Source organism: Bubalus bubalis, chromosome 6 (genome assembly GCF_019923935.1).
Source record: "Bubalus bubalis isolate 160015118507 breed Murrah chromosome 6, NDDB_SH_1, whole genome shotgun sequence".
NCBI lineage: Eukaryota > Metazoa > Chordata > Mammalia > Artiodactyla > Bovidae > Bubalus > Bubalus bubalis.
In genome coordinates this window covers 15024730-15047632 of record NC_059162.1, presented here as the reverse complement: position 1 = coordinate 15047632, position 22903 = coordinate 15024730, and the positions used below count along the sequence as shown (strand labels likewise).

The window sequence follows — 22903 nt, the reverse complement described above, 5'->3', positions numbered from 1 at the left end:
AAATTGTAATTTTTTTTTTATCAATTACATAAAGCTACCGTAAGTATGCCTCCAAAAAACCAGCCGTGGAAAGTTCTTAGGGAAGGATTTAGGGGTGAAGTACCAATTTGTACACAACTTTTCAAAATAATACAGGAAAAAAAAAATAGGTATATATACACATAAAGCAAATATGGCAAAATTTTACAACTGTTAAGTCTAGATGGAATCTAGATTCACTCTAAAATTCTTTTAACTTTTTCTTAATTTTTAAAGAATAAAGTTGGTAGAGGTGAAAGTTTTTTAAAGAATCCTTTAAAATCTCTTTTATACTTCTGACAAAATGCCATTAGACTGTGTAATTGGAGTGTATAATTTCTTGACCATCTAATGGTGACCCAAACAAAATCATCATGAACAAACTCCAGTAGGTCATTAGGTTTTGTCTCTACAGGAATCCTTAGGTCCTCCATATCTTCTCAGCCCTGCTATGCTGTAGCTATTCATCTGGCTCTGTGTAGCCAGGTCCAATACAGGGTAAAGGGAGTTAATGTGATTCAGGTCCATAGTTCGTCCCATGTTTGTTTTTAAACCAACAGATTTCCCTACTGCCAAATCCATCAGGAAGGAATCAGTCTATTAAGCATTAAAAAGCAAGAGAGATGGACTTTAAACCTTGCTCCCCATATAAACTACAGTTTTGGGATGTCCACCTTCTATGCAACTATATACATGGTTGGTAAACATAATCTAGGGCCTGATTTGGACCTTCTTGGGTTTTTTTTCCCCAAGTCAAATATGGAATTAATGTTAATTAGATTCTATGTCAGGCAGACTTCATATAACTTCTGTATCACTGATGGCTGCTTTCATCATAACTACCACATGTTCATTTGTAATTACTTTCCCGAAGATGAAATTTCACTTTATGCAGAGTTAGTCAATTAGACAGATATGACGTGATTGTCAATAAAAAGCCAATGCATGGGACTTCCCTTTGTGGTCCAGTGGTTAAGAACCCACCTTCCAATGCAGAGGCCTCAGGTTCGATCCCTGGTTAGGGAACTAAGACCTTATGTGCTGTGCAACTTGGCCAAAAAAAAATTCTTTTTTTAATTTGGGGGACATTTAGCAAGAAAAGAATGTTATAAGAAGATATACTAGTATTCTTCAACTAGAGGAAAGGTCATATGAAAGAGGAACAGGTATTTCCTCGACAGGGCTGCAAGGAACAGAATCAGACAAACAGACAAAAACTATAATATGTATTTTGAGTCCAGGAGGCAAACCTTCCTTACTATCAGAGATAGAATGGACTCCTTCAGGACTATCTCCTACCTTGTCACAAAAGGTCAGCACAAGCTGGACATGTGCTTGTTAAGCAGAAGAAAACACAGTCCCCAGCATCAAAGAGCTTGCTGTACTATATGAGAATGCTTCAAAAGTCTTCAAGTGGCTCGCATACCTTGGTATTCAACAATGCATATTCCCAGGCCCTACCCATGGGTCCCAATTCCTCAGTCTGAGGTGAGCCCCAAAATATGTATTTTTCATTAAACACTCATAAGGGACCCATACTAGGGTGATCGTGATAAAACTGTTCCCTGAAACACAATTTGAAATATACTACTTTAATCACTTTGCCACATATCTGACAACATGAATAGAAAAATGTCCTCTTCATTGCTTTCAAACATTCCGAAAGTTATCTACCTAGCACTTCCAAAAAAGCAACTAAAATAAAAATAAACTATGACAATAATTTCATATATTCCATCTCCACATGTCTATTTGCCTTTTACAACTATTTCTTTAAGGAGGAAAACCTAGATCATAATAAATCTTTCCTACAGTTTTTTGCCCTACAAATAACCTGGAATTAGATAATATTAACAAAGCTAAATATACAACAAAGAAAAAAACAGAACACCCACCACTCCTTTTTCCACCACTTCCTTCAGTTTAGAGCGTGTCATTTTGGGCTCCTAAGAAGGAAAATGAGAAGAAAACAGTCAATAAAAATCAAGGAGTGACTGAGTTTGTCCCTAACTGTTACATTATTTACAAACTTCCAAAGGACCTCCTTCCTATACTTCGCCAGTTTACAGACAGCTCTGCCTCCTGACACTAAAAGAACAAGAACTACTCACAAACATTGGCATATCTTCCGTCTCACTGATGGCTGCTTTCATCATAGCTACCACATGTTCATTTGTGATTACTTCCTGGAAAAAGAGGAAATTTCACTTTATGAACCAAAGATGTATTATCCAGATAATATTCATCTCTATGTAACTCTGCTAGATATATGTAGAGGATAAGTGAGAGCTAGATACTCAAATGGCTTCAGATTAGGGTAAAGCAAGGCAACTGAAAGCAAAGAAGCAAATTTTGGAGAGAAGCACACAGCTTCCAACAATGTAGTAAGCAAATGGATCAACCTCACTGGCTGATACTAACAGGAATGGCACATATAAAAAAAAAAAAAATTCTCGAGTTAACTATCTGCTTAAGAGAAACAGTAATAAACAACAGCAGTCTTATAAACAGTTGTACTTCCACATAGCAAAGAAGAGAATTTGCTTATGTGCAAAGTACTGTAAACTGTTAACTGGGCATCTTTTCAGACATACCCACCCACAAGAGTAAATCCACCTTGAACATTATCATCTCCCATTATCTTCGAATCTGCTAAACAAGAAACAATCAAATCAGTGGAAGGAAGCTGTGGAACAGTTTATCCTCCCAATTAAGTTCTTCCACGTGTGTTCACATTTCAAACTTGTGCCAAATGCAAAGAGAAAGCTACCTTGAAATGTAGAATATTTTACCACCAGGAACTCATAAAATTAGTAATTCACATACCAAGACTGCAAAGTTTCCTTTGCTTCCTGTGAAAGAGCTGCACTCCCATTACACAACTGCCCCAGCCGCACTCACATGGAGGATGTTTCGCACGTTGACTGCGGTCAGGTTGTGCTGCTTGGCGCCGTCCTCTAAGGTGCGGTCAAGCATGTCATCCAGCTTCAGGTCACAAGACAAAGTCCTTTCTTCTTGATCCCTGCCATCTCTTTTCCTCTTGGTACCCTTTTTCTTTTTTCGCCTTTTCTCATTTTCTTCACTGTCATGCTCTTCTGCAAATAAACCAAGAACATCACCTGAATACCCAAGCCACTGCTCCCAGAACACAACCCAAAAAGTCAACAGTGAAAGAAAAACCACCTGCCGGCTGTCTGGTCCTGGAATCAAAGAAGGCTGTGATGGAACAGTGGTGAGAGTGCCAGATGTGGTAAGAACACAGTAGTAACACCCAACATTCACTGAATACTCCTAGTAGGCCAGGCATTCTTCTACACACTTTTTACACATTACTTCACTGATTCCTCATGACAACCTTATGAGGTAGGGACTGCTCTTTTCCCCACTGTACAGAGGAAGAAAGTGAGACAGAAAGATTAAGAAACTTTCCCAAGAGCTAATAATGACAAAGCCACATTCTGAGGCCAAGCACTTCAGTTCTAAAACTGTCTTAATTATTACTCTATACTGCCCAGATAATATACATCAGACGTCCAGGGCTTATGTCTCAGACCTACAACTTAACTGGGTTACCTTGGCAACAGATTCTTAATTTTTTTCTTTTGTAAAATACAGATATCTTCCCACCAATGATGCCATGCAGATTAAGTGAAATAATATCTATCAAAGTGCCTTATAACCCATGAAATACTATATAAACATAATTTATCATTATTATTATTATATTACTGAGTTTATAAAAGAGAAAAACAAGGAGCAAACCAATAAAAACATCCACTCTGAATCATATTAAAAAGGGTGGAGAGGATGAAGTACCTCTGTTCGACAAGAAAGGAGCACATATATAACCAGATAAAAGGAAAAGCTTCCAGATTATTCAGTTCAGTTACTCAGTCTTGCACAACTCTTTGCGACCCCATGGACTGCAGCATGCCAGGCTTCCCTGTCCATCACCAACTCCCGGAGCTTGCTGAAACTCATGTCCATCAAGTTGGTGATGCCATCCAACCATCTTATCCTCTGTCATCCCCTTCTCTTCCTGCCTTCAATCTTTCCCAGCTTCAAGGTCTTTTCCAATGAGTCAGTTCTTTGCATCAGGAGGCCAAAGTATTGGAGTTTCAGCTTCAGCATCAGTCCTTCCAATGAATATGCAAGACTGACTTTCTTCAGGGTTGACTGGTTTGATCTCCTTGCAGTCCAAGGGACTCTCAAGAGTCTTCTCCAACACAACCATTTGAAAGCATTAATTCTTCGGCACTCAGCTTTCTTCATGGTCCAACTCTCACATCCATACATGACCACTGGAAAAACCATAGCTTTGACTAGATGGACCTTTGTTGGCAAAGTAATGTCTCTGCTTTTTAATATGCTGTCTAGGTTGGTCGTAGCTTTTCTTCCAAGGAGAAAGCGTCTTTTAATTTCATGGCTGCAGTCACCATTTGTGGTGATTGTAGAGCCCAAGAAAATAAAGCCTGTCAGTGTTTCTACTGTTTCCCCAACTATTTGCCATGATGAAGTGATGGGTGGAGAAGGAAATGGCAACCCACTCCAGTACTTTTGCCTAGAAAATCCCATGGATGGAGGAGCCTGGTAGGCTACAATCCATGGGGTTGCAAAGAGCTGGAAGTGACTGAGCGACTTTACTTCCCTACAGGCGCTAGTGGTAAAAAAAAAAAAAAAAAAAAGAAAGAAAGAAAGAAAAAAAACCTGCCTGCCAATGCAGGAGATGTAAAAGATGAGGGTTCTATCCCTGGGTCCATAAGATCCCCTGGCGGAGGGGATGGCGAGCCACTCCAGTGTTCTTGCCTGGAGAATCCCGTGGACGGAGGAGCCTGGCGGGCTACAGTCCACAGGGTCACAAAGAGTCAGACAGGACTGAGTGACTTAGCATGCATGCACATTATATGCATATAACAATTTATTCTTACTGTAGTGAATTAAAATATTAAACCAAAGCAACAGTCCCTTCGAAAACACAGCCTCACTTCCTGCCCCAGCTCACTTCCCTATTTTTACACATACACTTAACACTATATCGAGTACCGAATGTAGTGATGTGATCAACATACACCTTTGTTATTGCCTTTCACTATCTCTTGAAAATTTATTAAGGTAGAGAAATCTTGTTCGGACACTAGAGAAAAATTCTGGCAGAGCCATAACTTTCTTACTTGCTTTTAGTTAAAAGATAGTCCTCAATTCAGAAATTAAAATGTCCATTCCCACATGTGAACACAAACACTAAACTCAATTTTCAACCTGATCTCTGCTCCAGGTGGAACCTGCTTCCCATCCTGCCTTTCTGCTCTTTATTCCCCACCCCATTTGGTTGTTCAGTGGCTAAGTCATGCCCAACTGTTTGCAAGCCCATCGACTGTAGCCCGCCAGGCTCATCAGTCTATGGCATTTCCCAGGTGAGAATGCTGGAGTGGGTTGCCATTTCCTCCTCCAGGGGATCTTCCCGACCCAGGGATCATACCTGAGTCTATTGTGCATCCTGCATTGGCAGGTGGATTCTTTACCACTGAGCCCACCTGGAAAGTCCAGGATTTCTCTTTCAAAAAACCCTCACCAACTCCTCCCCTCCTACTTCCTAATATTTTAAAATATCCTTAATCTAAACGAGCAATACAAGGTCCAAGGAACTGTTTTGTAACCTTTGCCTGTGTATATTCTGCACAAGTGAATCTGGGTTTGAAATTTACCATCTATTACATAGCTTGATGTTTCAATCTTGATTGTTCAATATGAATACATGTAACTTTGTTCTGTATGCTTTTTGTAATAAAGATGTGATCATTTAAAAAAAAAAAAAAAGAAGAAGAAGTGATGGGGCCAGATGCCACGATCTTCATTTTTTGAATGTTGAGTTTTAAGCCAACTTTTTCACTCTCCTTTTACTTTCATCAAGAGGCTCTTGAGTCCTTCTTCGCTTTCTGCTATAAGGGTGTGTCATCTGCATCTTTGAGGTTACTGATATTTCTCCCAGCAATCTTGATTCCAGCTTGTGCTTCACCCAGCCCAGCATTTCACATGTACTCTGAATAGAAGTTAAACAAGCAGGGTGACAATATTTAGTCCTGAAGTACTCCTTCCCCCATTTGGAACCAGTCTGTTGTTCCATGTCCAGTTCAAACTGTTGCTTCTTGACCTGCATACAAATTTCTCAGGAGGCAGGTAAAATAGTCTGGTATTCCCATCTATTTAAGAATTTTCCAGTTTGCTGTCATCCATACAGTCAAAGGCTTTGGTGTAGTCAATAAAGCAGAAGTAGCTGTTTTTCTAGAACTCTCTTGCTTTTTTATGATACAACGGATGTTGGCAATTTGATCTCTGGTTCCTCTGCCTTTTCCAAATCCAGCCTGAACATCTGCAAGTTCTTGGTTCACAATACTGTTGAAGACTGGCTTGGAGAATTCTGGCAAATCTTGAGGTAGACTATCACACAATACCAAAATGAGGGCCTCATCTCTCTGAAACTTTTTGGTCTGCTACTGAATGAAAACAAGGGATTAGAGAAAATTAACATCAAGACAATCTTCTTGGTTTAAAAAGGTTTTATGACCTGCAAGCTGCACTCTGGCAATATTTATTCTGTGAAAATTAGTAACTTCAAACAACTGCTTTTTCACTTATGAATATATATGAAGAACTTGATAAGTGCTCATAACTTTCAATCCAATAATTCTTCTTAAGGAAATAACTCCGTATGTAATTACTGAGCCAACTCTGGGAGACGGTGAAGGACAGGGAAGCCTGGCATGCTGCAGTCCCTGGGGTCACAAAGAGTTGGACACAACTGAACAACAACACATGTAAAGACTAAACAAGTTATTTATCTCAACATCAATTACTTATGCAAAAACATGGAAAACACCCAAATACCAACTGAAGAAAAGCACACAATCTGAAAGTTGCAAGTTATGTTTATTATCCTTACTGAGGACTACAGCCTTGAAGACAGCCTCTCAGATGGTTCTGAGGAGCTGCACCATAGAGGTAAAGGAAAACCCAGGATATACAAAAGTTTTTGCTGAAAAAACAGATACGTAGTTGAACGTCAAAAGATTACTGCTAACTGCAAAAAATGACATCTCAAATTAATGATTTTACTGCTTTTCTATGTAAAGGAAGATGCAAGAGTTGTGGGTTCACTGGAGTTATTAGCTATGCATCTTTACTATCGAGGGCCAGTATCCTTTTATCTCTAAACTGAATTCTCCTCAGGGCACACCCTTGGTGGACTCTTAGTGACCCCATGGACTGTAGCCTACCAGGCTCCTCCCTCCATGGGATTCTCCAGGCAAGGGTACTGGAGTGGGTTGCCATTTCCTTCTCCAGGGAATCTTCCCGACCGAGGGATTGAACCTGGGACTCCGCATTCCAGGCAGATGCTTTAACCTCTGAGCCACCAGGGAAGCAGGGACTCATGTAGCATAATACACAACAAAACTTTCTAAAACCTTTGTATTCATATCTTTTCCCACAGTAGCTGCGGCTACAGTGGCTTGTGGATTGGGAGTAAGCAACATTCACTCTTTTTTTTTTCATTCGTTCTTTACTGAAAAGGCAGGTACCACTTTTTGTGTGCACAGGCAATATGAAAAAAGAATGGTTAAGTGAAGTGGTACACCCATATACTGGACTGTAACTGAGTCATTAAAAATACCATCTGTCGAATGGACAGAATGGACTTCATGCATGCATGCGTGCCACCCACCTCCCCCTCATCTTTCAAGAGGCTTTTGTTGCTGCCTTGGCATGAAGGTCAGTTAGAACATCTCCCAAACACTAGGTTCAGTCCCTTTTATGTGAGCCTGGTGGGTGGGGTGGAGTGGACAACAAGTTAAAAATGACTACAAAGAATTTTTAATAATATAGAAAAAAACTGATAATGACTTTTAAGAAACAAAAGGTAGAATTCAAACATACACAACTTACATTTGTGTAACAAACTAAAGTGGACTATCCTGAGGTACATCCCAACACAGTGATAGATGCAAAAGAAATATAAAACTCTAGAATGCATCAGAAGTGATAAAGTGATAAAGCTCTTTACTGATGGTGATTTGAGAAAGCAGCAAAAGGGGAATCATGTAGCATGAAAGTGAAGTCGCTCAGTCATGTCCGACTCTTAGTGACCCCATGGACTGGAGCCTACCAGGCTCCTCTCTCCATGGGATTCTCCAGGCAAGGGTACTGGAGTGGGTTGTCATTTCCTTCTCCAGGGGATCTTCCCGACCCAGGGATGGAACCTGGGATTCCAGCATTCCAGGCAGACGCTTTAACCTCTGAGCCACCAGGGAAGCAGGGACTCATGTAGCATAATACACAACAAAACTTTCTAAAACCTTTGTATTCGTATCTTTTCCCAAAGTCTTTCTTCTCACCTCATTTACCTCTTTTCTCCATAAACTCCAAAGCTCCTCTCTCTCTCACCGTTCTTAAATCTCCTCTTCGCTCTTCCCTTCCCTCTGGCATCCTTTCTCATGCAGACCAATCTAGCCAGTTCCTGGTTTCTGTAATCCCACCTCTCCCTCCTCAATTCATCAGCACTTAAACAAAGACCCAGTAGATGCAGAACAAGAAGAGGATTTCTGACACCCAAGGAAGTCTTGATTCAGTTTCATATTCATAACCTATCAAGTTGTTAGTAACACTGTCAACTGTAAACTAATTCAAGAGAAAAAAGTTTGAAAGACACAAGTTAAAACTATTACTATTATACTAGAAATAATAAAGTATGTTATTAGCTAAAAAGTAACCTAATAAATAAAAATCTTCATTACAAAATTTAACCTACAAAATGTAGCCAAAATTCATGAAAGACCAAAAAAGAAAATTTACAATAGAAGCAGCTAAAAATTTATAAAATTATATATAGACAGGTGATAAGTAATCAAATTATCCTTTAAAGCAGTGCTTCTCAAACTCTCTGTGGCGAATCCACTGTAGACTCACATTTTTATAAAATAAGAATATAGCCATACTGTCAAATGTTTCAATTTTTACAATGTTATGAATGTCAAATTTTTAAAGTTTTACTCTCAGTTTCCATGAATTATTTGTTTCAAACCAGTAACAGTTCTCAACTAGCACTGGTTTTCAGACCACATTTTGAGAAATACTGCTTTAAAATACACACTGAAAAACATTTATTAACCCCAATAAAAATCAAGACAAACAAAAAAAAATTTAAAGCACTGAGAAGAAAAGTTATCACAGGATTAAAATGGAAATAATAAAACTTACTACAGAAAATATTTTTTTAATGGAAAAAGCATTGAAGTTAACCATAACTCCCATTTAGAACGATTATCTTACAAGAATCAAAGTAATGACTGGGGGGTATTGCTGCTACTGCTGCTAAGTCGCTTCAGTCGTGTCCGACTCTGTGTGACCCCATAGACGGCAGCCCACCAGGCTCCCCTGTCTCTGGGATTCTCCAGGCAAGAACACTGAAGTGGGTTGCCATTTCTTTGTCCAATGCATGAAAGTGAAAAGTGAAAGTGAAGTCACTCAGTCGTGTCCGACTCTTAGCGACCCCATGGACTGCAGCCCACCAGGCTCCTCCGCCCATGGGATTTTCCAGGCAAGAGTACTGGAGTGGGGTGCCATTGCCTTCTCCGCATGACTGGGGGGTAAGACCACCCCAATTAACTACATCCTCCTAAATCACATCACACATATTTCTCCTCTGATTTCTGGTTTTAAGGCTTAGTTTAACAGGGAATGTGGGTCTATAAGGAAAATTTAATACATTCCAATACACTGCACAGACAATCCAAGAAAAAACAGATAATTCAATTACTTCTTACTCTGTTTTAGAACTAACCTTTTATTTTACTTTTAAAATACTGGGATACCATTGACTCAGAATTTTAAAAAACTGAAATTAAAAAATTTTTTAAAGGAAGCTGCTCTATAAAAATCAGACTAGAATAAAGAAGGAAATCTAATTTTTCCTTTTATGAAAAAGGTGGGATATGGCTAAAAAACAAGGTATTTGCTAAGGAGCAGATTTAATGAGGCAAGCAGTAAATTGAAACTAAATTTGCACTGTAAATGTACTGTAAAGTGGATGATGTCAATAAAGATATGGGTGGGTTCTATAATATCTGAATCACCAAAGCTGCTTTGGTGTATGAAAAAAGCCGCTTAACAGCCCTGTCACACACCCAGGACTTCTGATTCTGGCCACAACAATGTATTTTTTATCAGATGAAACCTTCATGCCAAAAACAACTGTGGAATAATATAAAACTATAAAATTACATTAAAGCAGAATAAAATATATACACAGTCTGAAGGCACTGGCTAACAACCCCTACAGACATGATTTAAGGAGTTGTCATCCTTCAGAGAAGGGAAGCACATAAGGAGAATCCAAGCTGAAAGCAGCATTCTTGCTAAACTAAGTAAGTGATGAAACCCCAGGAGTCACCCACTAGAAACACAGGCCACCATCTAGAAATAAGTAGAAAGTTGAAACAAAGAAGTCTTAATATAGCATAAAACAAACACTAGGCTGAATTTTATTCACCCTCCCCAATTATCTGCCTGCTTGAAGAAAACATACTTATCTCTGAGGAAGATAACAACACCAAAGCCTCTAGAATTTTTCACCCACATTGTCCACTATCCAATCGAAAATTACAGCAGAGTAAAAACAGAACCAAAAGGCCAAAACACCAGGGGGTAGAGGACGGTGACAGGTGACAGTAAAAACAAGAAAGAACTATGGGTGAGTCAGATACAGGAAAAGGGATTTTTAAATAACTATGATTAATACATTCAAGAAAATAAAGGAAAAGATGGAGAATTTCACCAGAAATACAGAATCTATAGTGTTAAAATGACATGAAAAATTAAATAGACACAGCAAAACAAAGAACTAGTGAACTAGACTACAGAACACCAGAAACTGATGCATGAAGGAAAAAAGAAAAGAATGTAGAGAAAAGCAAATATATACAGGACATGGCGAAAAAAATCTAACATACATATAACCGGAACACCAGGAGAAAAGGAAGACAGAAATGATATTTTTAAAATATTGACAAAGATTTTTTTAACTGAGAAAAATATCAAATCTCAGATTCAAGTAACTCGACAATCCTAAAGAGATAAAAAGTGAAAACCCACTGGTGTTCAGAAGCTTCCCTGGTGACTCAGTGGTAGAGAATCCAACTGCCAATGCAGGAGATACAGGTTCCATCCCTGGTCCAGGATGATCCCACATATCTCGGAGTAACTAAACCCGTGCACCACAACTATTGAGCCTGTGCTCTAGAGCCCGGGAGCCTAACTACTGAGCCCACGTGCTGCAACTACTGAAGCCTGAGGACCCTAGTCCATGCTCTGCAACAAGCCACAATGAGAAACCCACTGTAACTAGAGAGCAGTCCCCACTCACAACTAGAGAAAAGCCCGCACAGCAACAAAGACCCAGCACAACCAAAAATAAATAGATAAATCTTCAATGAAAAAGAAAAAAACAAGTATCACGGGGTTTAAAACAAATGAAAAAGTAAAATACAGTATCAACACAAAAGGCAGAAACAGATATATGGAATAAAATTGTTGTAAAGTTCTTACATTGTTGGACGTGATAAAAGTACTAATTTAAGATAGACTATAGTAATTTCAAAGACTGTATATTTTTAATCTATAGAGCAACATGTGAAAGAAAAATAAGACAAAATTGGACTTCTCTCAGTAGTTATGAATCTGCCTCCCAATGCAATCCCACTCTTGGGCATACATACACAGAAAAACATGGTCCAAAAGGATTCATGCACCCCAACTGCCACTGCAGCACTGTTTACAAAAGCCAAGACACGGAAGCAACCTAAATGTCCACCGACAGACGAATGAATAAGGAAGATGTGGAACATACATACAATGGAATATTACTCACCCATCACAAAGAATGAAATAATGTCATTTGCAGCAATAAGGATGGAACTAGAGAGTCTCATACTGAGTGAAGCAAACCAGACAAAGGACAAACATCTTATGATATTGCTTGTATGTGCAATTAAAACCAAACAAAACCAAAATGATACAAATGAACATGAACTTACGGTTACCAGTGGAGAAAGGTGGAAGGGAGGTATAGTTAGGGAGTTTGGGACTGACATGTACACATTGCTATATTTTAAATGGATGGGGACTTCCCTGGTAGTTCAGCGACTAAGACTTCGCACTCTCCATGCAGGGGGCCCTGGTTCGATCCCTGGTCAGGGAACTGTCCACATGCCACACTAAAAGATCCTGCATGCTGTAACAAAGATCAAAGACGCCACAGGAGGATGGATATATGTGTACGTATGGCTGAGTTCCTTTGCTGTCCACCTGAAACTACCATAACACTGTTAACTTGCTATGTTCCAATATAAAATTAAAACTTGAAAGAAAAAGATTCCACATGCCACAACTAAGACCCAGTGCAGTCAAGTAAGTAAATAAAAAAATTTTTTAATGGATAGGGTCTTCCTTGGTGGTCCAGTAGTTAAGACTCCACACTTCCACTACAGGGGGCACAGGTTCAATCCCTGGTCAGAGTACAAAGATCCCACATGGAGGGTACAAAGATCACACAGTGTGACCAAAAAATAAAAAAGATAACCAACATGGACCTACTGTACAGCATAAGGAACTCTGCTCAATATTACATAAAAACCTCGATGGGAAAAGAATTTGAAAAAGAACAGATACTTGTACATGTATAAATGAATCAATTTGTTGTATACCTGAATTAACACTGTTAATCAACTATACTCCAATATAAAATAAAAAATTAAAAAGAAAGCAAAAAAGTTGGTTCTTTAAAAAGATTGATAAACCACTAGCCAAACTTATCAACAAAAAAGACACAAAAAGAGGACCATACTAAAATTAGAAATAAAAAGATGACCTCAAAAAAAAAAAAAAAAAAAAAAGATGACCTCAATAAAAATTTTAAAGACATTCCAAAATGAGTATTACAAACAACTTTGTATCAACATATTTGACAATTCAGAGAAAATGTACAAATTCCTTGAAAAACACAACTTACCAAAACTGAAACAAAAAGAAACAGGAAATCTAAATAATCCTATAATTATTAGAGAATTTAATCCAAAACTTAAAAGCCTTTTGACAAAACCCCAGGCCTAGCTAGCTTTCTTGGTTAATTCTTACAAAACATTTAAGAAAGAAAGAACAGCAGTCTTCTACAAACTCTTCCAGAGAATACATACTGATGAAAAATTTCCCAATTCATTTTATAAGGTCAGTATGGTCCTAATACCAACACACGAAAAAGAAATTAAAGCCAATATCTTCCATAAACAAAGACACAAAAACCTCAGTATATTAGAAAATCTAATACATCATGACCAAATAGGTTTATCCATGAAATGCTAATTTGTTTTAACTTCAGAACCCAATCAATGTAGGGACTTTCCTGGTGGTCCACTGGCTAAGATTCTGTCCTCCCAATACAGGGGGAATGGGTTCAATCCCTGGTCAGAGAACTAGAACCCACAGTGCAGCAACTGAGAGTTCACATGCCACAACTAAAGATCCTGCGTGTTGCAACTAAGACCTGGGTGCAGCCAAATAAATGCATACTAAAAAAACCCAAAACAATCAATGTATGTTATTAGGCATATGTACAGGAAAACAGAGTTTTAAACTATGAAAGCTATATTGAATAGTAGTGGTGAGAGTGGGCACCCTTGTCTTGTTTCTAATTTTAGAGGAAATGCTTTCAATTTTTCTCCATTGAGGATGTTTCTTGTGAGTTTGTCAGATATGGCTTTTATTATGTTGAGGTATGTTCCTTATATGCCTACTTTCTGGAGAGTTTTTATCATAAATGGGTCTTGAATTTTGTCAAAGGCTTTCTCTGCATCTATTCAGTAATCATATGGTTTTCATCTTTCAATTTGTAAACATGGTATATAACACTGACTGATTTGCAAATACTGAAGAATCCTTGCATCCCTGGAATAAAGCCCACTTGGACATAATGTATGATCTTTTTAATATGTTGTTGGATTCTACTTGCCAGAATTTCATTGAGGATTTTTGTATCTATGTTCATCAGTGATACTGGCTTGTAGTTTTCTTTATTTTGTGGCATCAGGGTATTGCTGGCCTCACAGAATGAGTTTGGGGATTTTCCTTCTTGTGCAATTTTTTGGAAGACTTTGAGTAGGATAGGTGTTAGCTCTTCTCTAAATTTTTGGTAGAGTTCACCTGTGAAGCCATCTAGTCCTGGGCTTTTTGTTGGAGCTTTTTTGACTAGCCACAGCAGTCAGAGAAGAAATATAAATAAAAAGAACCCAGACTGCAAAAGAAGAAGTAAAACTCTCAGTTTGCAGATGACATAATTCTCTACATAGAAAACCTAAAGATGCTACCAGAAAATTACTAGAGCTAATCAATGAACACAGTAAAATTGCAGGATATAAAATTAATACACAGAAATCCATTGCATCCCTATACACTAACAATGAAAAATCAGAAAGAGAAATTAAGGAAACAATCCCATTCACCACTGCAACAAAAAGAATAAAATATTTAGGAATAAATTCACCTAAAGAAACAAAAGACTTGTATATAGAAAACTATAAAACACTGGTGAAAGAAATCAAAGATGACACAAATAGATGGAGAAATATACCATGTTCTTGGATTGGAAGAATCAGTATAGTGAAAATGAGTATATTACCCAAAGCAATCTATAGATTCAACACAATCCCTATCAAACTACCAACAGTATTTTTCACAGAACTAGAACAAGTAATTTCACAATTGTATGCAAACACAAAAGACTTCAAATAGCCAAAGCAATCTTGAGAAGAAGAATGAACTGGAGGAATCAACCTTCCTGACTTTAGACTATACTACAAAGCTACAGTAATCAACAAAGTATGGTACTGGCACAAAGACAGAAATCTGTATCAATGGAACAAAATAGAAACTCCAGAGATAAATCCATGCAACTATGGACACCTTATCTTTGACAAAGGAGGCAAAAATATACAATGGAGAAAAGACAGTCTCTTCAACAAGTGGTGCTGGGAAAACTGGTCAACTACATGTAAAAGAATGAAACTAGAACACTTTCAAACACCATACACAAAAATAAACTCAAAATGGATTAAAGACCTAAATGTAAGACCAGAAACTGTAAAACTCTTAGGGGAAAACATAGGCAGAACACTCCCTGAAATAAATCACAGCAAGATCCTCTATGACTGACCTCGAAGAGTAATAAAATAAAACCAAAAATAAACAAACAGAACCTAATTAAACTTAAAAGCTTTTGCACAAGGAAGGAAACTATAAGCAAGGTGAAAAGACAACCTTCAGAATGAGAAAATAACAGCAAACAGAACAACTGACAAAGAAAGTGAAAATCAAAGTGAAGTCACTCAGTCCTGTCTGATTCTTTGCGACCCCATGGACTGTAGCCAACCAGGTTCCTCCATCCATGGGATTTTTCCAGGCAAAAATACTGCAATGGGTTCCCATTTCCTTCTCCAGATCTTCCCAACCCAGGTATTGAACCCAAGTCTCCCACACTGTAAGCAGACACTACCGTCTGAGCAACCAGGAGAATTAATAATCCCCCAAATATACAAGCAGCTCATGCAGCTCAATATCAGAAAAACAAACAACCCAATAAGAAGGTGGGCAAAAGAACTACACAGATATTTCTCCAAAAGAGATTTTCAGATGGCTAATAAACAGATGAAATGATGCTCAACTTCACTCATTATTAGAAAAATGCAAATCAAAACTACAATGAAGTATCATCTCATGCCAGTCAGAATCAGTTCAGTTCAGTCACTCAGTCGTGTCCAACTCTTTGCGACCCCATGAACCACAGCATGTCAGGCCTCCCTGTCCAATACCAACCCCCGGAGTCTACCCAAACCCATGTCCATTGAGTCCGTGATGCCATCCAACCATCTCATCCTCTGTCGTCCCTTTCTCCTTCTGCCCTCAATCTTTCCCAGCATCAGGGTCTGTTCCAAAGAGTCAGCTCTTCGCATCAGGTAGCCAAAGTACTGGACTTTCAGCTTCAGCATCAGTCCTTCCAAAGAATACCCAGGACTGATCTCCTTTAGGATGGACTGGTTGGATCTCCTTGCAGTCCAAGGGACTCTCAAGAGTCTTCTCCAACACCACAGTTCAAAACCATCAATTCTTCGGTGCTCAGCCTTCTTCACAGTCCAATTCTCACATCCATACAGGACTACTGGAAAAACCATAGCCTTGACTAGATGGACCTTTGTTGGCAAAGTAATGTCTCTGCTTTTTAATATGTTGTCTAGGTTGGTCATAACTTTCCTTGCAAGGAGTAAGCGTCTTTTAATTTCATGGCTGCAGTACCCATCTGCAGTGATTTTGGAGCCCAAAAAAATTAAGTTTGCCACTGTTTCCCTATCTATTTGCCATCAAGTGATGGGACTGGATGCCATGATCTTCGTTTTCTGAATGATGAACTTTAAGCCAACTTTTTCAGTCTCCTCTTTCACTTTCATCAAGAGGCTCTTTAGTTCTTCTTCACTTTCTGCCATAAGGGTGGTGTCATCTGCATGTCTGAGGTTAGTGATATTTCTCCAGGCAAACTTGATTCCAGCTTGTGCTTCTTCCAGCCCAGCATTTCTCATGATGTACTCTGCATAGAAGTTAAATAAACAGGGTGACAATATACAGCCTTGACGAACTCCTTTTCCTATTCGGAACCAGTCTGTTGTTCCATGTCCAGTTCTAACTGTTGCTTTCTGACCTACATACAGGTTTCTCAAGAGGCAGATCAGGTGGTCTGGTATTCCCATCTCTTTCAGAATTTTCCACAGTTTATTGTGATCCACACAGTCAAAGGCTTTGGCATAGTCAAGAAAGCAGAAATAGATGTTTTTCTGGAACTTTCTTGCTTTCTCAATGATCCAGCAGATGTTGGCAATTTGACCTCTGGTTCCTCTACCTTTTCTAAAACCAGCTTGAACATCTGGAAGTTCACGGTTCACGTATTGCTGAAGCCTGGCTTGGAGAATTTTGAGCATTACTTTACTAGTGTGTGAGATGCGTGCAATTGTGCAGTCGTTTGAGCATTCTTTGGCATTGTCTTTCTTTGGGATTGGAATGAAAACTGACCTTTTCCAGTCCTGTGGCCACTGCTGAGTTTTCCAAATTTGCTGACATATTGAGTGCAGCACTTTCACAGCATCATCTTTCAGGATTTGAAATAGCTCAATTGGAATTCCATCACCTCCACTAGCTTTGTTCATAGTGATGCTTCCTAAGGCTCAGTTGACTGCACATTCCAGGATGTCTGGCTCTAGGTGAGTTATCACAACGTCGTGATTATCTGGGTCATGAAGATCTTTTTTGTTCAGTTCTTCTGTGTATTCTTGCCACCTCTTCTTAATATCTTCTGCTTCTGTTAGGTCCATACCATTTCTGTCCTTTATTGAGCCAATCTTTGCATGAAATGTTCCCTTGGTATCTCTAATTTTCTTGAAGAGATCTCTCGTCTTTCCCATTCTATTGTTTTCCTCTCTTTCTTTGCACTGCTCGCTGAGGAAGGCTTTCTTATCTCTCCTTGCTGTTCCTTGGAACTCTGCATTCAAATGAATATATCTTTCCTTTTCTCCTTTGCTTTTCACAGCTATTTGTAAGGCCTCCTCAGACAGCCATTTTGCTTTTTTGCATTTCTTTTTCTTGGGGATGGTCTTGATCCCTGTCTCCTGAACAATGTCATGAACCTCTGTCCATAGTTCATCAGATCTAGTCCCTTAAATCTATTTCTCACTTCCACTGTACAATCATAAGGGATTTGATTCAGGTCATACCTGAATGGTCTAGTGGTTTTCCCCACTTTTCTTCAATTTAAGTGTGAATTTGGCAATAAAGAGTTCATGATCTGAGCCACAGTCAGAATGGCCATCTTCAAAAAGTCTACAAACAATAAATGCTGGAGAGGGTGTGGAGAAAGGGAATCTTACACTGTTGGTTAGAATGCAAACTGGTACAGCCACTACAGAGAACAGTGTGGAAAGTGAAAGTTAAAGTCACTTGGTCATGTCTGACTCTTTGTGACCCCATGGAATTCTCCAGGCCAGAATACTGGAGTGGGTAGCCTTCCCCTTCTCCAGGGGATCTTCCCAACCCAGGGATTGAATCCAGGTCTCCCGCATTGCAGGCAGATCCTTTACCAAATAAGCCACAAAGGAAGTTCAAGAATATTGATGTGGGTATCCTATCCCTTCTCCAATGGATCTTCCCAAACCAGCAATCCAACCGGGGTGCAGTGAAGGCAGGTTCTTTACCAACTGAGCTATCAGGGAAGCCCTAAGGGAACACAAGGAGCCGGGCCTGCAGGGTGCGGGGTATGGAGCAACACACCCCATGTAGTGGCAGCAGAAACCCACAAGGTGAGGAAGGGGTAAGGAAGGTGATCACCAGGGGCCCACGGGACCTGTGCCACCCATGGCGAGGACAGCCAACCGCCCAAGCTCGGTGCATGAGCTTGCAGTGAGCGGGGGCGCGGAGGAACAAGGGGGTGACCCCACCCTTCCCTACTAGGGTCCCTGGCACGTCCACCCGCCCAGGGGCAGGAGGCCTTGTAGCCAGTCCAGATTCCTTAAAAAACTGGAAACAGAACTGCCATAGGACCCAGCAATCCCACTGCTGGGCATACACCTAGAGGAAACCAGAACTGAAAAAGACACATGTACCCCAATGTTCACTGCAGTATCATTTACAATAGCTATGGCGTGGAAGCAACCTAGATGTCCACTGGCAGATGAATGGAGAAGGAAGCTCTTGTACATATACACAGTGGAGTATTACTCAGCTATAAAAAGGGATGCATTTGAGTCAGTCCTAATGGGGTGGATGAAACTGGAGCCTATTATATAGAATGAATGAAGTAAATCTGAAAGAGAAAGACAAATACTGTATATTAAAACATATATATGGGATTTAGAAAAACAGTACGATCCCTACATGCAGGGCAGCAAAGGAGACACATATACAAAGAACAGACTTTCGGACTCAGTGGGAGAAGGTAAGGGTAGCATAATTTGAGAGAATAGCATTGAAACATGTATATTACCATATGTAAAACAGATGACCAGTGCAAGTTCAATGCATGAAGCAGGGCACCCAAAGCCAGTGCTCCGGGACAACCCAGAGGGATGGGGTGGGGAGGGAGAAGAGGGGGCGGTTTCAGAATGGGGGACACATGTAAACTGTGACTGATTCATGTTGGTTGGTGTATGGCAAAAACCATCACAATACTGTGAAGTAATTATCGTCCAATTAAAATAAATTAATTAAAAAAAATAAACCATGAGAGCTAGGAACTTCCCTGGTGGTCCAGTGGTTAAGACTGCACTTCCAGAGCAGCGGGTACAGGAACTAAGATCCTAAATGCCATGCTGTGTGGCCAAAACACGTTAAATAAGAAAAAAAAAATTAATATAAATAAATAAAACATGTAGAGCTAAAACTGACAAAGCTGAAAGGAAATATAGACAAATATACAATTAAAGTTGGAGACTTCAATATGCCTTTCTCAATAACTGTCAGAAGAGACCAAAAGAAAATCAGTAAAAATAGAGAAGACCTAACAATGCCATCAATCAACTTGACCTAACTGACATTTATAAAACAGTGTATCTCAAAACAAAAGAAAACATATTCTTCTCAAATACACAGGGAAGAGCTACCAATAAAGATTATATTGGGGCCACAAAATTAACCTCAATAAATATAAAAGTACTGAAATCATACAAAGTGTGACATGAACTCGAGGGAATTAAATTAGAAATCAGTAACAAAAAACTAACTGGCAAGTCTTCAAATATTTGGAAATGAAAGAACACATTTCTAAAAAGTTCCAGTGGATTTTTGTTTTATTATTATAAGCCTTATGGTACTCTATAACTATAAAAATTACATTTAAAAAATCAGGTTCTAAAACAACAGAGAACAGGACTCCAGTTCAGTTCAGTTCAGTCGCTCAGTCGTGTCCAACTCTTTTCGAGCTCATGGACTGCAGCACACCAGGCTTCCCTGTCTCTAATCCTGTACAGAACTGCAATCCTGTACAGAAAATTTGAATGTGTGTGTCCCCCCAAAATTCATACTCTGAAAGCCTTACCCCCAGTATGGCTATATTTGGAAATGGGTCTTCTAAGGAAGTAATTAAAGTTAAATGAGTCCAGAAGGTGAATCTCTGGTCCCACAGGATGAGTGTCCTTATAAGAAGTGATATCAGAAAGCTCACTCCCTCTCTCACACACATGCACCAAGGAAAAGGTCGTGTGACGTTATAACGAGAAGGCAGCTGTCTACAAGAAGAAAGTTCTCGTGAAAACTGAATTTACCAGCACCTAATACTGGACTTCCCAGGCTCCAGAACTGTGAGAAAATAAATTTCTGTTGTTTGAAAGGAATACTGATACATCCTGTAGTATTATTAGAAAAGTTTCAAATCAGTGACCTAAGCTACCACTTTAAGAAACTAGAAAAAGAACAAATTAAACCCAAAACAAGGAAACAGAATAAAATAGTAGACAACAGCAAAAACCAGTGAAATAGAAAACAGAAAAGTAGAGAAATTAATGAAACCAAAACCTTGTTCTTTGAAGAAGTTCTAGCTAGAGTGATTAAGAGAAAGGTATAAATTAACAGCATCAGGAATAAAAGAACAGATACACTATAGATCCTAAAGACATTAAAAAGATGACAAAAGTGGTTAAGCATGTGCCTGCCAATGCAGGGGACACAAATTTGATCTCTGGTCCAGGAAGATTCCACATGCCTTGGCAACGAGCCCGAGAGCCACAACGACTGAGCCGTGCTCTGGAGCCTGTGAGCTGCAGCAACTGAGCCCATGTGCGGCAACGACTGAAGTCCATGCACCTGCCCAGAGTCCAGGGTCCGCAACAAGAGAAGCCACTGCAAGGAGAAGCCCAAGCACCACAACTAGAGTGGCCCCTGCTCACTGCAACTACAGAAAACTCGAAAGCAGCAATGAAGACCCAGCGCTGCCAGAAAATAAAGAAAGAAAGAAACCTGAAACGAAATAAAGATGACCAAGAAATATTATGAAAAACTTTATAACAATAAATTCAGCAACTTAGATGGAACAAATACCTTGAAAGACACCAACTGTCAAAGCTCATTCAAGAACAAATATATAATTAAATAGCCCTTTATCTGTTAAAGAAATTGAATTCATAGTTAAAAACATCCTACAAAGAAAACTCCTGGCCCAGACGGCTTCATTGGTGCATTCAATAAAACATTTAAAGAAGAAATAAAACCAATTCACAAACTCTTCGAAAAACAAACAAACAAAAACAAAAAAAAACACACAAGAGGAAAGAATACTTTCCAATTCATTGTAAGAGGTCAGCATTACCCTAATCCCCAAACCAAAGACATTACAAGAAAACTACAGACCAGACACATAAATCCTTAACAAAATATTAGCAAATCAAATCCTGCAATTAAAAAAAAACAAAACAAAAAACACCTATATCATGATCAAGAGTTGATTTCTCCCTGCCATGCAAAAATGCTTTGAAATTTGAAAATCAATCAAGATAATTCATATCAACAGACTAAAACAAAAGACAATCTCAAGAGATGTAGAAAAAACTTTTCACAAAATCCAACATCAAGTCATGACAAAAACTCTCGGCAACCAGGAATAGTAGAGAACTTCCTCAGTCTGATAAACAATAGCTGTAGACCAATGTCCTCCAGCTTAGTGGTGAAAATGGAGTGCATTTCCTGTAAGAGGTCAGGAACAAAGGAAAAGGTGCCCATTCTCACCACAGCGATATCTCACTCACGGATTAGTCGACTCAGTACTGTTAGGATGGCAACTTTCCTAGCACTTCCTGGCGGTCCAGTGATTAAGACTCTGTGCTCCCAATGCAGAGGGCACAGGTTCAATCCCTGGTCGGGGAACTAAGATCCTGCATGACCACAATATGGCCAAAAAAATGGCAATTTTCCCAAATGGATTCATAGATTCATTATCAATCAATAGCCTAGAAAATATTTTTGAAGAAAATGACAAGTCAATTCTAAAATTTATATAGAAATGAAAAGTACCTAGAATAGCTTAAAGTATTTTAAAAAAAAAAAGTTGGAAGACTCATGACTACCTGATTTCAAGACTGTGTGATATTAGTGAAAGCGTAAATATTAAATCACAGATTAACAGAATAGAACAGTGAGTCCAGGAAAGACCCACACAAAATTGCCAAATGACTTTTTCACATAGATGCAAAAGTAATTTAATAGGGAAAGAAATCTTTTCAGCAAATAGGGCTGAAACAACTGTACATCCATAGGCAAAGAAAGAATCTCAAATATACCTCACACATTATATAAAAATTAACTCAAAATGGAGCATATACACCTAAGTGTAATGTGTAAAACTGAAACTTCTAGAAGAAAACAGGAAAGAAGCCTTTGTAGCCTTGGATTAGGCAAATGTTCCTTGACACGATATGAAAGCATAAGCCATAAAAATAAAACCTGAAGTAGCTCCCCATGGCTAACACTCTTAACAATTCAGGCAAAATAAATAATGATAAATGGCACTGTAATTCAAACAATGAAACAAATATCCATGAGTCCACACTCATATAAAAACTGAATAAATAAATGAAGGAGAAGAGACTGTTCTTCTTTACAGAAAAAATCCAATTATTAAATGTAAAAGGAATGACAGAAATAAAAAGCACCTTTAGAACAACACAGTAACTGCTGCAGGTGATCAAGCAATAGAGGCTAAAACTAGAGGGGGTTAAATTTGAGGAGAAATAAGAATATATACATAGTTTAAAACTAT

The 22903-nt window shown here is 38.9% G+C and overlaps 1 protein-coding gene across 8 annotated transcripts in view; it reads right to left on the bottom strand.

Moving 5' to 3' along the window:
* The window catches only part of LOC102401786 (GON-4-like protein), a 92431-nt gene that overhangs the window by 53598 nt on the left and 15930 nt on the right, over positions 1–22903 (bottom strand). For 7 of the 8 annotated variants that reach the window (XM_025289379.3, XM_025289378.3, XM_025289380.3 and 4 more), the window contains exons 4-6: positions 2920–3113; positions 2130–2204; positions 1914–1964 (exon numbers count right to left, since the gene is read on the bottom strand). In XM_025289379.3, coding sequence (XP_025145164.3) covers positions 1914–1964; positions 2130–2204; positions 2920–3113 — 320 coding nt within the window. Of the gene's footprint in view, positions 1–1913; positions 1965–2129; positions 2205–2616; positions 2668–2919; positions 3114–22903 lie in introns of those variants that run through there. The other variant, XM_025289383.3, reaches the window with a different exon arrangement.